The sequence below is a fragment of the Rhinatrema bivittatum genome, chromosome 1, assembly GCF_901001135.1.
Source record: "Rhinatrema bivittatum chromosome 1, aRhiBiv1.1, whole genome shotgun sequence".
In the NCBI taxonomy this organism is placed as follows: Eukaryota; Metazoa; Chordata; class Amphibia; order Gymnophiona; family Rhinatrematidae; genus Rhinatrema; species Rhinatrema bivittatum.
Window position 1 is genome coordinate 208,610,103 of NC_042615.1, and position 22,822 is coordinate 208,632,924.

Sequence of the window (22,822 nt, forward strand, 5' to 3'; positions counted from 1 at the left end):
TATCTTCTAAATATTTTACTGCAGTAAGTGTTTATTAGGTTTGGAAAGTACCCAAGTCTCTGGACCATTAAAATTTAACCATGGTTTTCATTAGCGTGATATTTATCTAACGCATACTCTAACTATACCTTCCAGCAAAGAGGTTCATTATTTAATCCATTATATTTGTTCTGCTCCACTGCTTTCCTGGAGTCCAATTTGGATGCATATAAATAGTGCCCTATGCACTCAAGTAAAAACTGTAAGCATAACTATAAATGATGCATGCTACTGTAAATGAGTGATATAAACAAGATAAAATATATTCTCTAATCTGGAAGGGCTTTATTTTGGTCTTTTCTCCTTTATAGCCCTCCACCTTTGGTCCCCCCTCCCTAGACAGTATGCTTGGGTTGGCTGCAGGACCCTCACTGGCCAGAAAGCTGGACGTGCACCAGTTGCCATTGCAGTGGCAGCTGTCTTCTCTCCCTTCCTAAGTCTGAGAGTACCACTGCCATGGACCACCCTGGTCTAGGCGGCCCCAATGGACAGAGTATTAGAGATGTGAATCGTGTCCTCGATCGTCTTAACGATCGATTTCGGCTGGGAGGGGGAGGGAATCGTATCGTTGCTGTTTGGGTGTTTAGAATATCGTGAAAATCGTTAAAATCGTGAACCGGCACACTAAAACCCCCAAAAACCCACCCCCGACCCTTTAAATTAAATCCCCCACCCCCAAATGCCTTAAATTACCCTGGGATCCAGCGGCAGTCCATAGCTAAATCGGGGGAAGGGGGAGGGCAGGAAAACCGGCACACTAAATCCCCCTAAAACCCACCCCCGACCCTTTAAATTAAATCCCCCCCCAAATGCCTTAAAGTACTCTGGGGTCCAGCGGCGGTCCGAAACGGGCTCCTGCTGTTGAAGCGTGTTGTCTTCAGCCGGCGCCATTTTGCAAAATGGCCGCCGCAAAATGGCGGTGGCCATAGACCAACACGATTCGACCACAGGAGGTCGCTTCCGGACCCCCGCTGGACTTTTGGCAAGTCTTGTGGGGGTCAGGAGGCCCCCCCAAGCTGGCCAAAAGTCTCTGGGGGTCCAGCGGGCGTCCGGGAGCGATCTCCTGCCGCGAATCGTTTTCCGTACGGAAAATGGCGCCGGCAGGAGATCGACTGCAGGAGGTCGTTCAGCGAGGGTTCCGGACCTCCGCTGAACGACCTCCTGCAGTCGATCTCCTGCCGGCGCCATTTTCCGTACGGAGGTCGTTCAGCGAGGGTTCCGGACCTCCGCTGAACGACCTCCTGCAGTCGATCTCCTGCCGGCGCCATTTTCCGTACGGAAAATGGCGCCGGCCATACACGTATGGCCGGCGCCATTATCCGTACAGAAAACGATTCACGGCAGGAGATCACTCCCGGACGCCCGCTGGACCCCCAGAGACTTTTGGCCAGCTTGGGGGGGCCTCCTGACCCCCACAAGACTTGCCAAAAGTCCAGCGGGGGTCCGGAAGCGACCTCCTGCGGTCGAATCGTGTTGGTCTATGGCCGCCGCCATTTTGCGGCGACCATTTTGCAAAATGGCGCTGGCTGAAGACAACACGCATCAACAGCAGGAGCCCGTTTCGGACCGCCGCTGGACCCCAGGGTACTTTAAGGCATTTGGGGGGGTTCGGGAGGGGGGGGATTTAATTTAAAGGGTCAGGGGTGGGTTTTAGGGGGATTTAGTGTGCCGGTTTTCGGCCCGTTTCGGACCGCCGCTGGACCCTAGGGTACTTTAAGGCATTTGGGGGGGGGTTTAATTTAAAGGGTCGGGGGTGGGTTTTAGGGGGATTTAGTGTGCCGGTTTTCCTGCCCTCCCCCTTCCCCCGATTTAGCTATGGACCGCCGCTGGACCCCAGGGTAATTTAAGGCATTTGGGGGGGGTTCGGGAGGGTGGGGGATTTAATTTAAGGGGTCGGGGGTGGGTTTTAGTGTGCCGGTTTTCCTGCCCTCCCCCTTCCCCCAATTTACGATTTTTTGACGATAAATCGGGGGAATTGGTATTGTATCGTGGCCCTAATGATTTTTGACGATTTAAAATATATCGGACGATATTTTAAATCGTCAAAAAACGATTCACATCCCTACAGAGTATCCAAACCTGGATCACCTGCACCACAGGGCACAGTCCTGCAGCCTTGACTATGGGGTCAGCCTTTATTTACGGTTTTACTCATTTTTGTAGCCCAACTACAGCTAACATATAAAGAAACTAGGCAACATTTAATAAAAGCATAAAATAAAAAGTAATGTCTGGACTGAAGGCAAACATAAATCCATCTAGTTTAGTCTTTTAGCTGGTGCAGCATTTGTAAACCCTGTCCTGGAAGCACACCTACCAGACTGCCAACCAGTAGTATATATATACATCCAGCTCATGCACATTCATTTTGATTACCCAGAATATGACTGGTTAGATGCACCTCCAGCATAGGGTTGGGAAACAAACTAGTAAACCGGGTAGTTCACCAACACAAAATAATACTACAAAATCTGAATGCTTTGTAATAAAAAACATTATGCATCAGGATTATATGACATTGATCAAGTTCGTCCTATTGGAAATGATGACATGGTGAAGTCCGATAGATATATCAAGCTGCTCAATAAAGGCTCGATTTTAAAAGGGCCACATGCATAAAAACGGGGGGTTACGCACGTGGCCGGGCCCTTCTGAAAATGCACGCGTATTACCCCCATTACCCACTGAAATGCCGGGCCCCTCAAAAGGGGCGGGTTGGGGATGTGGTCTGGGTGGGAAGGGGTGGGATGAGGCAGGGGGCGGGCCGGGACAATGATCGCCGGCAGCCAGCCAGCACAAGGAGGTTACTTCAACTCAGAAGCTGAAGTAAGTATTAAAACAAAAAATACCTAATAGCTAGAGGGGGATTAGGGGTTGGGGAGGAGAGGGGAAAAGGTAGGAAGGTTAGGTAGGGGTGGAGGGAAGTTCCCTTCCGACCCACTCCTTAATTGGAGTGGACCGGGAGGGAACTGGGGAAGGCCTACTCGCGTCGACGCACTTTGGTTTAGAAAATTTCCACCCCCTGCACGCATGAGTGCCGATCTGCTTGCACATACACACGTGAATTTTAAAATCCGGCACACATGTGAGCGGGAACAGTATTTTCTAACATGTGCGCGCCGACGGGAGCATCTTATAAAATAATCACGTCCATGAGCGCGCACCGGGAGCCACACGTGCATGGATGCATGCGTGGACTTTTTAAAATCTAGCTTTAAATGTCTAAAGAAATTTGTCCATTCAAAATAGCCATTTATTCATGTACAGGCAAACTTTTAAAGGGCTGCGTGCCTAGAAATTGGGACTTATGCGTATGGCTGGGCCCTGTGCACACCGCGCACATTTTCAAAAGGGCCCGGCCACGCACGTAAGTCCTGATACGTGCACAAGTGCCGGGCCCTGAAAAAGGGGCAGGCCGGGGGCCGACCGGGAAAGCGGCCATTAGCCTCTGTTCCAGGGAAGCATGCGCCGGCAGCTGGCTGGCGCACGGAAGACACTTCTGCTACAACGGAGCAGTAAGTAAAAAAACAGGGGTCAAGGTGTCAAGGGGAAGAGGTAGGAAGAGTAGGGTTAGGGATAGGAAAGTTCCCTCCCAGTCCGCTCCTTAATTGGAGCGGACTGGGAGGGAATTTGGGAACGTCTGTTTGCGTCGCCATGAGTAATTTACTAAAATTCACCCCCTGTCGCACTGGGGCGCGCATGTTATAAAATCGGCGCATCTATGTGCCCGCGCTGGGAACCGCATGCACATCGACATGCACGCGCTCCTTTTAAAATCTATCCCATAGCTTTTCAAAAATAGTTGCAGTAAACTGTACAGACCCTCGACATGGCCGTGTTTTGCCAAGGGGCTGCATCGGGAGGAACCAACAAAGAGTTCTTACATCAATATTAAAGAGGTTTTTAACATGCGAGGAACCAGCAAGGAATTTGTATTAATTTTTTAAAGAAGGTTTTCGCCTTCGAGAGGTACAGTTTCACACATCAATCTTAGGAACTGATTGTTCATACAATGCAACAGCATTTTTCTTTAATGTATGGACACATTTTTCTGGACATTTACTGAGCAGCTTGACATATTTATCACACATTTCTCCTTAACTGATTATGCTGTGTGATTATTTTGACTTCACTGTTTCTTGGTGCATGACTATTTCATGAATCAGTTAGATTGGGGCAGATTTCTCAGGAGTAACAAAAGACAGAGTAGTTTTCATGTTCAAAAATCAGAATCAAACACTCACAGACCAGCTAGACCAACATTCATTCCAGATAAACTACTGGATGTCATAGAAGGGATGTAAATGAGTAATCAGAACTAACATGAAGTTTAAGTATAATACGCCTTGAAAGATGAACCTTATTAAGCTCTTCCAGAATATCAGTAGCAAGCTTATTACTGGAAATATGGTTAATGAAGTATATTGGAATTTTTTTTGGCCTGGTACCTCTCCCTTTTTCTTCCAGTTCAATATGAACCATTGCTGGGATTCTGGGGCCATCATTTGTAATGATCCTGGGATTTTCTCCCTATTTTATAAGATCCTCCCACTGTTACCAGCCTAGTCATACAGGAATGGTCATGAGGCCGGGAGCCAAACACCAGGACCCCTTCCAGAACTCATATTAAGGGTGCTACGTCTGGCCACCAAGTGTCACCATTAATGATGACCATGATTCCCACCCCCAAAGGGGTAATGAATGCTTCCTCTGCAGGATCCCCAGCCAACCAGGGGTATGGAAGTCAAGATTTGGAAATCCAACTGGGGAGTCTCTTCCAGCCTATATTTGGATTTTCATACAGCATTTGATTTGATACCTCCATGACAGGGTAGTTTTCTAACTATGGAAGATAGATAACAAAAATGCTTGCATGTAGGTATGGAACTAGGTTAAGGGGAAGTAAAAGTAGCTAATAATTAATGTCACATAATCTAGTTAGAATAAGGTGACAATGAAGTCCCAAAAATACTGCAACTCTTTGTAAATACATTGCAGAGATCACAAAAGGATCTACATACCATTTGTCTATTAGATATACCTCTCCCAGTTTCCTTACTGTGTTGCCCAGGTCCTATACCAGCAGGATAAGATTATTCCCAGGTTGCATCCTAACTGGGCAGCAGTATTGACAAGTTCTTTCAGAAGAAGGAGCATGTGAGTGCATTTAGGGACTCAAAGCAAAAAAGTAAAAGAAGATTATTCAAAGAGAAGTGCTACAGTTTGATAGAAGTTTCCTTCTCCAATGAGTGGCTTGGGGAGGGAAGAGCTGGAAAGCAGTGTTATGGCTTGGGTCCTGGCTGGGTTTAGGGAACATATCTCAGAATTTTTGAGTGTGATCAGCCTGAGATTGCTGTTGATTAGCAGATGGCGGTAGGGGGAAGGAATGTAATAATATGTATCGGCTTTATCTCTTCCACTCCCCTCACCACAGCTTTCTCTCTTCCACCCCCCACCCTCACAGTTTCTCTCTTTTTCTTCCACCCACCACCATCACCTGTCCCATCTCCAGAGATGAACCCAGCATACGTCCCTTCCTCTCTCCCTGACACTAACATTCTCTTTGCTCCCACCCCCTATAATTCACATCTCCGTGACTTATGCATCCTCACTCTACCCTTCACTGAGTGAGTCCCAAGTCCTGGAATCACAGCTGAAGACTGAGTTTTGTGGGTGTTGCAGCCCTTCTCCAGTTTCTCCCCACATGCTTCTTGCAATATCTGCTCCAGACTCACCCTACTTCTCCTGTTCTCTGCAGGATTACTGAGGATGGGGAGTGACTGAGCTGTATATAGAGAGGCCCTGAGACCCTGCAACTGATGCAAATTCCCTGAGTCTCAGGGTGAAATCCTGAGAGTTCCCAAATATGGTAGACAACACTACCCTTGGAGTGGCGCAGGACTGCAGGGTAAAGCTAGGGCTGCCTAACCAGCTCTCCTTTCCCTCAAGTTGAGCCCTTGGGTTCTGAGGGCCAGCAAGTCCCTGCGGTGGCAGTACATCTTGGTGAGCTGGAGCAAGGCTTAGACAGGAACAGAGTACAGGCAAGGACTGGAACTAAGGTTTGAGTGTAGGCAAGGACTGGAACTGGATCTTGAGTGCAGGCAAAGACTAGACAAAGACATGACAGGCAGGGCAAGACAAAGACGCATGGGGCATGGAACATAAAGGCCCAAAGGCAGTGATTCAGGAAACCTGTAGGGGCTAGACAAGATAAGGCCCCCTAGAAGCAAGGCATTGAGAGTCCTAGATAGGCCAGTGGTTAGAGGAAGGCCTAGATAGGCATCAAGGCATGAAAAGAAGCAAGAAGGCCCATATGCCATAAGGCAAAGCAAGGAGCTAGAATGCCCTTATACCACAAGGCAAGGCAAGAAGCAAGAAGGCCCTTATGCCACAAGGCAAGACAAGGATAGCCTGGTAGGCTGCAAGGTAACAGTAGCTAGGGCAGTGGTTCTCAACCCTGTCCTGGGGACCCCACCAGCCAGTCGGGTTTTCAGGATACCCACAATGAATATGCATGAGAGAAAATTTGCATGTTATGGAGGCAGTGCATGCAAATGTTCTCTCATGCATATTCATTGTGGATATCTTGAAAACCCGACTGGCTGGTGGGGTCCCCAGGACAGGGTTGAGAACCACTGAGCTAGGGCAAGGAGCCAAGGGTGATTCAATCTGAAAGCTAGGAGGGTTTGGCAAGGCTGGATTATTTTGGGCTGAGGCTTGGGTGTTGTGCAGCCAAGGAGGAGGTGCTTGGTAAGGATGGAGACATGATTCACTGAGGAACCCTGGTGGCTAATAGGCTGCATCACAGGCTGAGTTTGATGAGCTGTGAATTCCTGATGAGGATAGCATGGAATGGAGCTCCGAGGAGACCTCTGCTGGTGGGGGAGGTGTCATAGTCATCAGATACAATTACTGCAAGGTGTCTCTCCTAATTGGTACACATTAGAATCTCACCTTCCATCATGTACTGCTACCTTATATTTTTGCACCACAATTGCAAGATGCCACATTTTTTTGAATTGAAACTTAGCTGGCAATCACTAGCCCACTTCTTAGGTTGCTCCTCATTCTGTCTACTCCCTCAGGGTCATCTACTCTGCTGCAGATCCTAGTATCATTTACAAAAAAAAAAACCCAAAAGAAAACACTTTTCGAACTAATTTCACTACATATTGCTCAATAATATTGAATGAAACAAGCCACAGGACAGATTCCCAAGGTACTCCACTAATCAGCCTTCTTTTCTCAGTGTGAACTCCATTTTCTACAACCCTCTGTTGTCCATCACTCAAACTTTTTCAAATCCAGATCACCACTGGATCACCCTTTCTGCTCAATTTATGAGCATTCTTTGCTGAAATCCAAGTACACCATATCTAGTGCATACCCCTAGATCTCTATTCACCCAAAGAAATTGTGTCAACCAGATCTGATCAATGTCCTATGGTAGTAAGCTCATGCCATGGTCAGAACCCATCTTGGGTTGTCTTAAGCAGCTGTTCAACGTTATGAAAACATTATGTGATGGGATTATACCAGCCCCTAACATGCATTTATAATTTTCAATCTAGGGGAAGTAGGAGGAGTTTTGATATTTTTGATTCCTACCACTCCTGTAACCTCACCTTTTTGGGGGACAGGCTTTTTGAGGTATAAAGATCAATGGAGTATGCCCAGAACTTCAGTGAGCTGGAGAGTAGAAAGGAGATAAGAGGAAGAGTAAGGAGCTGAAACCCTCCCTGGGTACAATAGAGAGTGGATTGGAGAGGTAGAGATTTCCACAAGATTTCATAGCAAGGTGGTTGGAGAGCTGGAGATTCTCTTGGGATCTCACAGAAGGCAATTCAAGCATTTGGCAAAGAGGTTTTGAGGAAGAAGTTTGTGTGAAGATTTTTGATTTTGACTGATCAGTGCCTGAGGAAAAGGTGTACCCCCGAGAATCCTAAAGGACTGGAATCAGTGGTTTCTTTGCCCATTCAATCACTTAACAGATGGGGTAAAGAGAAGGATGTTGCCTTTTGAGCCAATAACTCAAAAGACTTGTATTTTTTGAGAGTTTGGATTACAGTAGAAGTGTTTTACTTTTTGGAACACAGTTTAATATTTTTGCTTGGGGATATTTTTCTTCTTTAAGCCCAGTTCATGCCAGAACTGGAACTACCCTCTAGTTATCCTACTCACTGGTGAGGACATTTTTAATCAGGATGAAGGTGCAAGAGCAGGAAGGGAAGTGAACAGAAGAAGGATGGACAGAGAAACTATTTGCTTTTTATTGATCACTGGATGTATGTTGATTCTTATTTTTGCCATCTTATTTATTTATTTATTTATTTATTTATTTATTTATTTAAAGGCTTTTATATACCGGAGTTCATGCACTTGTGCATACCACTTCGGTTTACACAGAACAAGGAACAGAAAATTACATCAAACAGATTGAACAATTAAACAAATATACAATTACATCCAACAATTGGGTATAAATAACATGGCTAACTTAGTAGGAACTTAGAGTTTGAGGTGGATCTTGACCTGGATCTTGACCTGGATCTTCTTCTTTAAGTTACAGTAAAGACTTTATTTTCTTTGAATACCAACAGTGGACTCCAGTGTATTCTTTGAATGAACCCTAGAGTGGACTTCTACAGGGTTGGATGAACCCTTTTGTGATTCCTGGTTTCTCCCTGTTGTGTTGATTTTGGCTTCCCTACTCTTGTTCTTCACTATCTGGCACCTTCTGGAAATATTTGATCTAGAGTGTGAAATGGTCACGGAGATTGTGATTGGCAGTGCAAGGGGCCCTGGAAGAGAAATCTTCCTCCCCATCTGGACATGAGCCTGCACCCATAGCACCTTTAGTTGAGGATAAAGCACCAAAACGAGGGACCCGCTACACATATATGCAAAAACAGTGATGCAAAACTTTTATTTACACATTGTTGTTACTTTGTTCTATGCACATCAGTATATGATCAATGTATCAATGCATAATTATTGTATTCGTCATTTAGGGGCTGACTTTCAGTAAACTGCTCAGCTGCGACTTAACTGGGTGTATCATAGGTAAGTTTAAGCAAATTTCTAGTCACAACCTAGATGGCTGGACTGAAGCTAAGAATTCCCCTAAATCCAATCTGCTATACTGTAGCTGACCCCCATGGTTTGCCCACTTTTTCTGCAGCTAGTTTCACGAGACTGTTATATTTATATGCCCTGTGGGGAAAAAACTACACACTAGGGGTTAATTTTCAAAAGCGATCTAGCCAGCTAAATCATAACCTTTGAAAAGTGACTAGGTTTAAATGGGTAAATTTTAGCCTCTTAGATTCACTAGGTGACTAATAATAGCAGGCCGAAACTAGGAAGCCCAGAAGTATGGCTGCAGCAGGGAGAAAAGTTATCCAACTAGTGTTAATTTTTACTCTTAGTTAAGAATATCTGGCTAATTCTGATAATGCTAATGTAAGTCCTAAAATCTAGTTGATTAAGTTTATCTTTACTTAACTGGCTATCTTTTGCCACCTCATTGTACTTAGCAAACTAGAATCAAATGTAAGTGTCCTGAATCTAGCTGGCTATTACCTATGTTTTAGCTGACCTGATTTAGGATGATTTTCAGTCAAACCCGGGCACTTGGTTCACTTTTGAAAATTGACCCTCAATATTAATTTTCCTTTAAGAAATGAGCCTGATTAGTAATGCAAGTAATTCGTTCCTATACATTCTCACAGAAATAGCTAGCTGTGAACAGTGCCACAAATCATGTTGGATAAAGAAACTGTTAAAAAGCCAACCTTTATTATACAATTGTTTATAAAATTCAATTTTTTAATTTTTTAAATTTTTGTTTTTAAGAGACAGAGACCTCAGAACTGGTAAAACAGGTTAGTTAACCAAGTTTTTTTTGGGAACCAGTAAGTTCAATCATAAGTCTCTATTTGTCTCTCTTTTCTGAATTTTTATTAAAAATGTTTTCACTCTTAAAAAGAGTAATTTGATAGATAATTGAATCTTATTCAATTCCTCATACAGTGTGCCGTGAATTGCTTCCGCAATAAATTGCTTCAATGGCAAATAAACTTTTCATATGATTTCAACTACTTCGACGGCAATGAATTTTTTAGCCGCTGGCCATCATATAGTTTGCTTCGGCGGCAATACATTTTTAGCCGCTGGCCATCACACTGTTTATGAAGATTTTATCCAAAAATAATTTGTTGGTTCGAAGCCCTTCACTAGTAAGTTTTATCAAATGGAGGACAAGACCATTCCATTAAATCTTTGTCCCGAAAGCGATTGCACTTATCTTAAGACTTGTGGCCGTTTTCTTTTTCTGCCTGAAACAAGTCTGTGCTGCAAGTCTCCGCCAACGTTAACGTTTCCTTAACGCTTCCTCAGGGCGAGTTGGAACTGTCTGTGATTCAAAACGTGCGGGCTTCTTACCAGCTAAATCATAACCTTTGAAAAGTGACTAGGTTTAAATGGGTAAATTTTAGCCTCTTAGATTCACTAGGTGACTAATAATAGCAGGCCGAAACTAGGAAGCCCAGAAGTATGGCTGCAGCAGGGAGAACATTTTTAATAAAAATTCAGAAAAGAGAGACAAATAGAGACTTATGATTGTACTTACTGGTTCCCAAAAAAAACTTGGTTAACTAACCTGTTTTACCAGTTCTGAGGTCTCTGTCTCTTAAAAACAAAAATTTAAAAAATAAAAAAATTGAATTTTATAAACAATTGTTTAATAAAGGTTGGCTTTTTAACAGTTTCTTTATCCAACATGATTTGTGGCACTGTTCACAGCTAGCTATTTCTGTGAGAATACATTGGACACTAGCTGGTCCCCATTTTTGTCATTCGTTCCTATACATACATTACTGGCAAAAATTTTCAATTTAGTTAACTTTCAAAAATATATTTCCAATTAATGTGTTTGTGTGAACACTTTGCTTCAATAAACTGCTGCATTTAATATTTATTGCTTTTAAAAAGTAAATATGGGAATCTTTACTCATCAATATTTTAGTTCTCACCCGACTGTGTGCCTCTGCCAGTTGTTCATACTCCGACTTTGCACCTGATGTGCATAGTTCTTCTAAAAGCAATGCCTGTAGATTTATGACAGCCATGTGAATCTCAAGTGCATCTGATTTTTTTACAGTCTTGTGAAATTGCAAAGAAGCAATATATTCCCCAAGTTTATTCTCTCGAGCCTTCAACTGATGCACTCTTTCAAGAAGCAACTCCCCACGGACCTGAAAAATGTACAAAAACACATTAATGTTTTCTAATATATTTAGTCACATTCCAGAATATCTGCTGAATCTAGAAAATTATTTAGTTTAATCAGAGCTAATGTGTTCATCATTACATTAAAAAAAAGAATCAAATATGTACTGTACTTTCAAAAACAATTGCTGATGATTCTGCTTATTTTAACCTAACCTACATTTAGGTTACCCTAGCATTGGTTATGTTGCCAAATCCAAAATAGCGCCATGGATCCTCTGATCCCAACACAAAAAAAACACACCATTTTAAATTTGGCACTGCAGCTGGCTCCCTCCTGCTGGCGAGGAACCCCACAGATCCAGCCGGCTCTGTAAATGGGGTGTGGCATATCTTCAGTCGTAGGGGAGTCATGGAAAGCAAAGCCTTATACCATAACCTCTAGCTTGCTGAAAAAAATGCATTCTCCTTTGCATTATTTATACCTTTCAGATATTAGGGAAGACAATTTTTAAAAGCATCTACATGGGTAAAATGTGTTTTTCTGCGTAAATCGCCTGTGTAAAAATTGCTTTCTCTGAATGCGGCTCAAAGTACATGCATTAGAGGACGTGCTCCTGGGGACATTTAGATCATAGAAGAACATAATGTACACAGATTACATTTCAAACCTAATTTGTTTTCAGTGAAAAAAGCAGGTGCAAACGTCTGAGTACTTTCTACTCTTGGCAAGTTTTAAAGGGAAAGTGCTTGTGTACTTTTTTGCTTTGAGAACTGGTGCAAATTCCATGGGTAAAAAAAAGTATCCACAGATTTTGTCTGTAAGGCTCTAGTGAGCAGCTCTTGCCTTCCACCTAACAAGAGGCCTCAGTGGGACTATCTGTTCAGTTCTTCCAGCTCTATGGGACCACTTCTTGCTGGTTGCCTTCTTGTTCCTGTTTGGGCTCAGTTATATTCTAAGCTAACACTCTGTACTTTGTCAGAATTCCTGTTTGGTTCTAGCTTGCTTTAAGTATCCAGTCCTCCTGCAGTGGTCTTACACTGCTTCTGTGTGTGCCTTTGTGTCTCCAGGTTTTCCTGCAGTAGTCCTTCCCTGCATCTGTGGGCAACTCAATGTCTCCAGGTTTGCATTCTATATTGCCTTAATGTGTGCCTTGTATTTCCTGTTTTCCTGTCCAAATTCTGCTGGCTGCTAGCACACGAGGGCTCAAATGAAGAAGAAGGTGGCCAAAGCCGGCAGAAGATGCCTGTCTCTGTTCCAATTAGAACCCGCCAGTATTGCCTTGTCTGGCACAGGCCACTTCTGGCTTTGGAGTTGTACTTCTGGTTGACTATTCCATCATACTGTCACAAAACTACCCAGTGAATGTCTTACATGCCCCCCCCCCCCCCCAATTTCTCCTGTAGGATCAGCTAGGTCCTTTAGTCTTATTTGTCAAAGCTCTAAATCTGCAATTTTGTCAGTGTCCCACATGCATGATTTAAGGACTTTATAATCCAGGTGGAATTGGAGGGAGCCTCTACCCAGGCATTGGTAGAGGCTCCCTACCAATGCCTGGGTAGGACTGTTTGCCAGGACTTACTATTTCAAGGGCATATTAATAATAAGAAAATAGAGACAGTTACATTATACATGGAGACAAAAAAAAATGTTTGACTGCTTAAGTCCTCTTGACGACCGCCACAGGATAAGCCATGTTAGAAGCGACTATTCTCTCTGAGCTTCCATATCCAGTAGTCCTGGGTAGAGATTATCCCCATTTTGCAACCTTATGGAGACAACTCATGGGTGTTGGGGACAATACAGCTGTAGGGAGGAGGCACTTGAGAAAGAGCCGAGGTGTGCCCCAGGCACATCTGGATGCTGGACTGTAATTGGTCGAACTCAGGGGGAGGGTATGTAATGGAGTGTATCAACAACTTCCTCATTCTACTGTTATGATATCGAGGTGTTTGGTGGATTCTCAGGGGCAACAGTGATGGTATCTCCTACAGGGAGGAGCCCCGTAGGGAACTGAAGCACCAGGCAAGACTCAGATACACAAACACAGAGAATATATCTTTTATTATACAGCTAATGTGGTCCACCAGATGTGGCAGTAGAGAGTAGATCCTTGGCGTTGGAGACCCGTCCCACAATGGTGGTGTAAGGTCCCGATGCAGATGTCCAGGAAGGCACTGTAGGAGAGACAGACTGGCAGATGTTATAACACACTCCCTGGTAGCTGAGTAGATAGAGTTCCCAATGAGCAGTAGAGAGAGGATAAGTATTAACAGTCTGTAATCCTTGGCAGAGGAGACCCATTCCACAATGGTGGTGTAGGGTCCGATGTAGATGAGCAGCGAGGAGCTGTGAATGGACAGACTGGGAGAAGTTGTACTCACTCTCTGTAGCTGATAGGTAGTGTTCCAGCAGGTTGAAGAATTGGTAGCAGGCACCAGGATAGACACACAGGCCCTCAAGGAGTAAGTACCTGTATATAGGATAGGCACCTGGAAATAAGCAAAAGGCCCCCGAGGAGCAGGTACCCAGGTTAGTAGAACCCCGGAGGGTGAAGGTGGCTTCCAGCAGAGTAGAAGCGGCAGAGCAGCTTCAGACCAGAGCAAATCCAATCTGTTGCTAACTCAGCGAGAGTCAACAAATGGGCAACCTTTTGAATATGGAAGCAGTGACGTCACTCGAGGAGGACACCCCCAAGGTTCACACCAACACTGCTACAAGACGTGAGGCGTGTGCACGCCCTAGGTGGCCTCAGGTCAACATGGCGAGACGCCGCACCAAAGCCGCTCCGGGGAAGCCGGAGGGTGTGGCAAGGAGACGCTATGGATGCCATTCTCCTGAGGCTGGTGGAGAACGCTGAAATAGAGGTGAGGCATGTCGGGCGAAGCCATATGAGACTGACGGATGCAACATCTACCTTAAGGAGCTAGGTTCAAGTTTAAACCCAGTCTTCCTTAAGGCAGAATGCCGCAATAGATTCTGAGTGAAGGAGGTTCCCTTCACCTTACTATAAGAACCCAGGCCTGGAAAGGCTTGGGAAGGTCCCAAGGAGCTGGTAAAACTTCACAATACATACCCAGACAGTGGACGTTTACCTATTATCTGAGTCTGATGAAAGGAGAGCTACTATCTTGATTCTTGTATCTTTGAAGCACTGTAAATAAATATCTGTACCATAACTAAGTTGGTCCAGTCTTATTATATTCCTGAACTATTCCTGTGGCTACAGCAGGCCCGAATAGACTACACTGGCTTTCTCTCCTCTCACCTACTGTACCTCCCTTACAGGCATGAAGAACTGCATAAGAGGCCACACTGACCAGTCTAGCACACCCTAGGGTGTCTATGTATCCATTATGCAATTTTTTACAAAATCAATTGGTATGAACAGAAAAAGGGCTAGTAGTAAAGTGCTGCCCACGTCTACAGGTACTATATGCCTTTTGGACCATGAACTTCCTAGAGAGAATGTCAGATAGGAGTCAGTTGAGAAGTTTGTGCACTTTAAAATTTTGCAGGTGTTGAGACACACCATGACTGAGAGGCTGGGCCCCTTGGTCTAGGAATGCCTCAGTGGTGTCTAAAGGTGCTGCAAGACAATCCAGAGGAACTTGAGCATGAGGTGTCCTGCTCACCAACCTCTCATACTGCAGCCTCTGATATGGTGCTCAGGACCTTCCATTCTGCTTGGATGAAGATTATCTGGCTGTCAGGCCCCTCTGCCCTCATTCTTGCCTGTTTTTCCATGACCTTGCATGTAATGTCTTACGCATTTTTCTTATTGTGGATGGCTGCATTAAGTTTATGGCAGATTTTCTCCCAGGTCTGCTTCTTTCTGTATGATCCCACTTTCCTGGACTCTTTCCCATACAGGATGTTCTGGACCTTCATAACCTTCCTGACAAGAAGATCCACTTCCCAAGGCAGGAAGTTAGGCTCCCTAAGCAGGGGCCCCTTTCCTGCAGACACAGTGCAGTTAGGAAGATAGGCTATGAAATCTGCTCTTAAATACACTCATTCAAAAGTACTGGCTACATATTTATTAGGGATGTGAATCGTTTTTGAATGATTAAAATTATCTTCAGATAATTTTAAAATCGTTCTAAATCGTTAGAGTGCACGATACAAAACAAATGCCCCCGATTTATCGTCAGGGGCATTTGTATTGTATCGTTAAATAGGGCACGGGAATTATTTGGGGGAGGGCGGGAAAACCGGCACACCAAAACAATCCCTAAACCCACCACGACCCCTTAAAACCAATTCCTTACCCTCCCCCACCCTCCCGAACCCCCCCAAAATGTTAAGTTACCTGGTGGTCCAGTGGGGGGGGGGGGGTCCCGGCGCGATCTCCTGCTCTCGGGCCATCGGCGCCATTTTGGCTGCCACTAATTAAAATGGCGCCGATGGCCCGATAAAAAAATAACCCACCCGACCCTTTAAATCGACCCCCCCTTAGCCTCCCCCACCCTCCCGACCCTTTTTTTTTAGGGAGGCCCACGCCGCTAAAAAAAAAAACCCCACACGACCCTTTAAATCGACCACCCCCTCCCAACCCCCCCAAAACCTTTTAAAATTACCTGGTGGTCCAGGGGGGCCTTGGGGGGCCTCGGGGAGAGATCCAGGGGGGCTTCGGGGAGAGGAGAGATCCAGGGGGGCCTCGGGGAAAGATTTCCCGTTCCCAGGCATCAGCTGTTCTAAAAAAAATGGCGCCGAATTGCGAATAGCGTTGTGGATTGGAATCGGAAACGATTCCAATTCACATATCTTAACAATCAGATTTTTCCCCTCCCCCAGCCGAATCTGATCGTTAAGACGATCTGGCACACGATTCACATCTCTAATATTTATATTATATATGTGCATACAGTGCCTCTTTTTAAGTAGCAAAGACATATTATATTTTTATATGTGTATGGAGAGTTGATATACATACTAATTATTAGGTGTAAGGAATCCAAGGCAAGTGAGGATAATGAACTTAGAGTCATTAAATTATAGGAAAAGCTTCAGATAATGACTCTTCACCTCTATAGTTGGTATTTTATCTGAAATATTGGAGGTCCTCCATTCAAAACTCTACACTTATTTGTACTGCAGCATGGCCCCTGTATATTAGAAAACTTCTGGTTGTTTGTTTCCAGAGGGTCTCCTTTGCTCTATGTAACTTACATACTCCATTTTGAGTTTATGTCTTAATGGCATGCAGTTGAAGGAACTGACAGTTCAGACCTTGCTTCAAATGATTTCCCTTATACTCTGAAGGCTTATTTTGTGTGGGTCTGCTCCATTATAGATGTTGTAAGTAGATGAGGGGACAAGATAATGGCATCATCAATGAATCCCTGATAGCTCACAACTGGGAGATTTTAAGAGAAAGCCTTCAAATACTTCTTTTGACTATGTTATGAAGGAGACAGGAGCCCTGGGGAAACCGCTGTACTAACAGGCTGATTTCCATTGGCATGTGGCACTCCCGCAGAAGTTTGCACAGCGACGAGGGCATTTCTAGCAAGCTGCTGAGACTTTTGTGGTGGATAGCCAGCTTCTATCTAGAAGGAGTGCCAATGTGTGCAGAGAAAAGGTAAGGAAAGGATCTCTATTTCCATCAACCACCTGTTGAACTCCAGATTAGTTGTATTCACCATGGGGAAAGACTGAATTTGTTCCCTCTTAGTTTCAATGACATTATCAGCTTTTGGGATACAGAGATGGGTGATAAGAGCTTGATGCAGACAGATTCTGTTGAAAAGAGCTCCTAACTGCACATCTGTATGACATCTAGAGATGTGAATCATGTGCCCAATCGTCTTAACGATCGGGTTCGGCTAGAGGGGGGAAAAATCTGATCGTGGGTGATGTGGGTGATGAGAATCGGAATTGGTTCCGATTCACATCGTTATTTTTTTGGTAGTGAGGCCCGACCCTTTAAAATTAACCCCTTACCTTCCCCCACCCTCCCGAACCCCCCCAAAACATTTTACGATTACCTGGTGGTCCAATGGGGGCGCGGGGACCGATCTCCCGCTCTCGGGCCATCAGCGCTATTTTGGCTGCCACTCAAAAATGGCGCCGATGGCCCGATAAAAAAAACAACCCACCCGACCCTTTAAAAACGACTCCTTAGCTTCCCCCACCCTCCCGAGCCCCCCAAAACATTTTAAAATTACCTGGTGGTCTAGTGGTGGTCCCGGGAGCGATCTCCCGTTCTCGGGCCGTCGGCTGCCACTCATAAAGATGGTGCCGATGGCCCTTTGCCCTTACCATGTGACAGGGTATCCGTGCCATTGGCCGGCTCCTGTCACATGGTAGGAGCACTGGATGGCCGAAGCCATCTTTAAAGATGGCGGCGGCCATCTTTACGACGGCGGCAGCCATCTTTAAATACGGCGGCGGCGATCTTTAAATACGGCAGCGGCCATCTTTATGATGGCGGCGGCCAGCCAGTGCTCTTACCATGTAACAGGGGCCGGCCAATGGCACGGATACCCTGTCATATGTTAAGGGCAAAAGGCCATCGGTGCCATCTTTATGAGTGGCAGCCGATGGCCCGAGAACGGGAGATCGCTCCCGGGACCACCACTAGACCACCAGGTAATTTTAAAACATTTTGGGGGGGGTCGGGAGGGTGGGGGAAGATAAGGGAGCTGTTTTAAAGGGTCGGGGTGGGTTTAGGGGTTGTTTTTGTGTGCCATTTTTCCCGACCTCCCCCAAAACAATAAGAGAACCCCACAAACAATTTTGTGGGGTTTCCTATCAGTTTCGGGGAACCCCCGATTTCTGACAACTTTGAAAATAGCGTACGATATTTTCAATCGTCAGAAAAATGATTCACATCCCTAATAAATGTAGCACCCACACCAGGCGATGTGGGGAAAAACCTGCCGCCAATAGCTGGAGGTGTGCTGATTGTTACTATGGGGTATTATTCTTCTGTTTTGAGTTGTTATTGCATTTATGCCTTTTGGCCTTTGATTTAAGGTCCATATTCAAAACCCATTTAGACGGATAACTTAATAGGGAGTTGAGTTAGCCGATTAAGTTAACTGGCTAACTCTGATATTCAGACCTTTTAGTGTCAGTTAACGATGGTCCCCACCCTCTTGTATACCAGTGATGTATGTTTTATGCCTAGTCCCCTTAATGAAATGTACCATAAGCTTCCCAGCTTTATTTCCATATTTATAGAACTGGAATTTAAAATGGTTTATGGAACAAATAGCTTTGAGGTGGAGAAGGTGATTCAGTGAGGCCTTAGTTTCATCCATGGATTTTTATATGTCCCGCAGATAAACATTCTACATGAGTTCTTTTAAACACCAAATTAGAACGTTGCAAGATTTATGCATCCCATTGTTTCTTTTTTCTAACAAAAAATGCCATTATCTCCCCTCGCATCACAGCTTTCCCAGCCTCCTACAATATCGTAGGGAAGATCTCAGTAATCTCATTAAAATAACGATACTCACTCCATTTATTACTCAAAAACCTGCAGAATTCTGGATCCTTAAACAGCCCCAGACTCATTCACCATGCAAAAGTCCTTTCCAATCTCCTTAAGAACATAAGAACATAAGAAATTGCCATGTTGGGTCAGACCAAGGGTCCATCAAGCCCAGCATTCTGTTTCTAACAGAGGCCAAATCAGGCCACAAGAACCTGGCAATTACTCTTATGAGCCTAACTTGAGTTCTCCTTCCCAGTTTTAAAGTTAAAAACTCAACAACAAGATCAAATACCATAATAAGCCCAATAGAGGCACTGAGCACCTCGGGAAATAATCCTTCTGAAATTAGAATATAGTCTATCCTAGAGTAACTGATGGAGGTTAGAAAAAATGTGAAATCTTTCTCCCCAGGATGCAATACTCTCCATATATCCATAAACCTAACTCATGATTTAGCAGAGTAATTCCACGCCAACTTTCCTGTGGTGTAGATACTCTCGCTGTTCGAAAATCCTCCACACTATCTGCAACAGAGTTGAAATTGCCTCTAAGGTTTAAAGAATATTCAGAATAGGTCAATAGAATAGTTAACAACAATGAAAACAAGTCCTGTGAGTACATTTTAGAAGCATAGACTAGGGGCCACGTAATGAAACTCCAGGAAGGATGAATCAGAACAAACATCAGGAAATATTTCTTAATGGAGAGGGTGGTGGATGCCTGGAATGCCCTTTTGGAGGAGGTGGTGAAAACAAAAATGGTGAAAGATTTCAAAGGGGTAAGGGATAAACACTGTGGATCCCTAAAAGCTATAGATGGAAGTGAAGAAATGAGTGCATGGGGGTAACTTGCTGGGTGGAGGTTACTACCCTTAACCAATAAGGCTTCATGCTGTTGATACAACTCCATCATTGCTCTCTGCTTCAACGGCAGGGGAAAAGATGAAAAGGGGAATTAGATTCAGACTGCAAACAACAAGGACAGTGAATTTTATGGTCTGGGAAAACAATTAAGCATAGGGATAACTTGCTGATGTGGCTGTTACTACTCTTAACCAAAAAACCTGAAACTCTTGATGCAACTCCAAAATTGCTCTCTGCTTCAACAGCAGGAAGTAAATGGGAATTGGACTCAAACAGCAAACAAGGACCCTGACTTTGACGGTTTGGGAAACTGAAAACTATGGGGGTGACTTGTATGGTGCAGCAAAGACTACCATAAGCTTGCTGGGCAGACTGGATGGACTATTTGTCCTTTTCTGCCATCATTTCTATGTTTCTATATATGTTTCTATGTCTTCAGACACCACCGCAACAACTTTCTCAGTTTCAGCTCAGGGGAAGCTCGTTGCTATTTTGGTTTTAGGTTACTGGCCCTTTTCCCATGGATTTGAAGCAGGTTTCCCGCTCATATCTTGTTGCTGTCTTATAACAAAAGAGTCCAATAGATTCTCTACCTTATGATAGTAATACATTGGAGTGCATTGAAGACACAGATAAGGCATATAGGTGGTATTCAAATCTTCGGCACACACCCCTCCCATGTCTGCTCAAGCAGCTTCTATAACTAGAAGTCAGTTTTGCTAGTTCTATACAGATCTTCTCTTCTGTAAATGGAGTAACATCTACTCCACTTCCATAAATATTCTTATCAATTATAAGTGGTCCATCTCCAATCCCTTCTGAACACTAAACAAAAGCTTTTATTCAGTGTTACTGCTTTCTCCATGACATCCTCCACAGATTCCACTTTTTCACCTCTGCTCTTCCTCCTTTCACTAACATTTTATTTTTATGTATTTATTTAAAGGCATTTATATACCGACGCACATTGGGAACATCTCGTCGGTTTACAGAGAACGCAACAAGCAACAGGCTTTACATGTAACAAGTAACCAGTAGAACGAGGGAAGAGAGGGAGGGAGGAGGTAGATGTCTGAAAATCTTCCCACAATGCATTTCTACTATAGATATTTTAATTCTGCTAGCGTCTTTACTGTTCTATCATCCTTGCTTCCCTCAGCTTTTCCAGATATTCTTTCCTGTTCCTACCCCTCTTTCTGAGACTTGTAGATTTTAAATACTTATCTTTTTGCCCTTAACTTTCCAGCCTTCTATTTTGAAATCTGGTTTCTTTGTCCTTTTATTTTTATTTACTTTCCTAAGAAAAGATGTTCTTACTAAAGCTCCCTTTACTTTAGCCCACTATTCTACTTCTCATAGATTATCCTAACCTGCTAGTGCCTCCTTAAAATACTCCTCCATCTTAAAGTTGGCACTCTTGACGTCCAAGACCTTGACCTTGATATGTGCCATCTCTGCCTTTGCTGTCATATTAAATCACACAGTCTGCTGATTACGAGAGCTCAGGTGAATACCCATCTAAACATTAGAAAAACAAAAATTATACTACATCAACCAGCTAAGCTTTTGTATTTTGATTTTCAGAAAGCTTTTAACAAGTTTCCCATTAGAGACTCCTTGGGAAATTATTGTGGCTTCTAACTGGTTAAACGATAAGAAACACAGGGTAGCAATAACTGGTTAGTTTGAGAAATGCCCTTAGTGGAATGTACTGTGACCTGACCTGTACTATTTCTGTATACGTGGATACTTTTTAAAAAAACTTTTGTAAGACAAATGTCTACTTATATTAAGGATACTGTACAATTTTTGAATTTTTTGAGTACCATCAAGATTGATTTCAGTGACATTATTTTGGTTACATTAGATGTCAACACAGTATATACAAGCATTCCACAAGACGAGGCATTGACAGTAATATGTTCTGTTTTGTGAGACCGTTGCAGACCACACACAGACCACACACAGTACCAACTTCATTTATTTTGAAATTAGCCAGTATTGCTTTGAAAGAGAATGTCTTCATTTTTCAGAAACATATGGGGCAAATTTTAAAAGCCCTATGCATGTAAATCCAGCTGGATTTACACATGCAGGGGGGTTACGCGCGCCAAGCCTATTTTGCATAGGTTCGGTGATGCGTGCAAGCCCCGGGTTGCGCGTATGTTCCGGGGCTTGGAAAAAGGGGTGGGGCATGGGAGGTCCGGGGCGGGGGCATGGCCACAGGCCTTTGTAGGGCCGCTAGGCTGGGGGATTGCGCCAGCCCTTGGCCGGCGTGCACAAACTACGCTTGCCTGGAGACGGGCGCAACTTGTAAAACAAAGGTGAGGAGGGGTTTAGGTAGGGCTGGGGGGCGGATTAGGTAGGGGAAGGGAGGGAAAGGTCGGGAGGGGCGGAAGGAAAGTTCCCTGCCTCGGAAGGCTTTCCCCGTTCCCTCCCTCGGAGCGGCCTTGGAGGGAACGGGGAAAGCCATCAGGGCTACCCTAGGGCTCGGCACACGCAAGGTGCACAAGTGTGCACCCCCTTGTGTGTGCCGACCCCGGATTTTATAACATGTGCATGGCTACATGCGCATGTTATAAAATCGGGCATATATTTGTGCGTGCCGGGTTGTGCGCACAAATGTACGCCCGCGTGTACCTCTTAAAATCCAGCCCTATATATTTACAGAAGAAAGGCACTGCAATGGGCTGCTCCATGGCCCCTTCCACTGCAAATTTATATATGTCTGTCTTTGAAAAAACTTGGATTAATGCATCACCTTTTTTTTTAAAATATCCATTTATAGATGAGGTACATTGATGATGTATTTATGATTTGGTGAGGAACAGTTACAGAATTATTAAGTTTTAGTAAATGGCTTAATGGTTGTAATGATAATATTCAATGTACCATGTACCATGATACTTGTTTTAAAAGACAACTGATCATAATACATATTTACCATACCAGAGTTTTCCACCGAGAGCTTTAAGAGATAACTTGCCTTTTCCACAATTTCTTCAGGTAAAGCACATTTGCATAACCATAAAGGATTTTAAAAAACAGTCAAAATCTATGAGCATTGATTTTTTTAAATGAGGATATCCATCAAACATTATACACCGAGCATATAATGGAGAAATTACTTACCTGATAATTTTGTTTTCCTTAGTGTAGACAGATGGACTCAGGACCAATGGGTATAATGTACTCCAGATAGCAGTTGGAGATGGATCAGATTTCAATCTGACGTCAGCCCTA

General features: G+C 44.1%; 1 protein-coding gene across 3 annotated transcripts in view; it reads right to left on the reverse strand.

Annotated features, from left to right (window-relative positions):
• The window catches only part of EVC2 (EvC ciliary complex subunit 2), a 440,866-nt gene that overhangs the window by 77,188 nt on the left and 340,856 nt on the right, over positions 1 to 22,822 (reverse strand). For all 3 annotated transcript variants that reach the window (XM_029591151.1, XM_029591159.1, XM_029591169.1), the window contains exon 16: positions 11,073 to 11,294. In XM_029591151.1, the coding sequence (XP_029447011.1) occupies positions 11,073 to 11,294 (222 nt within the window). The remainder of the gene's footprint in view (positions 1 to 11,072; positions 11,295 to 22,822) is intronic.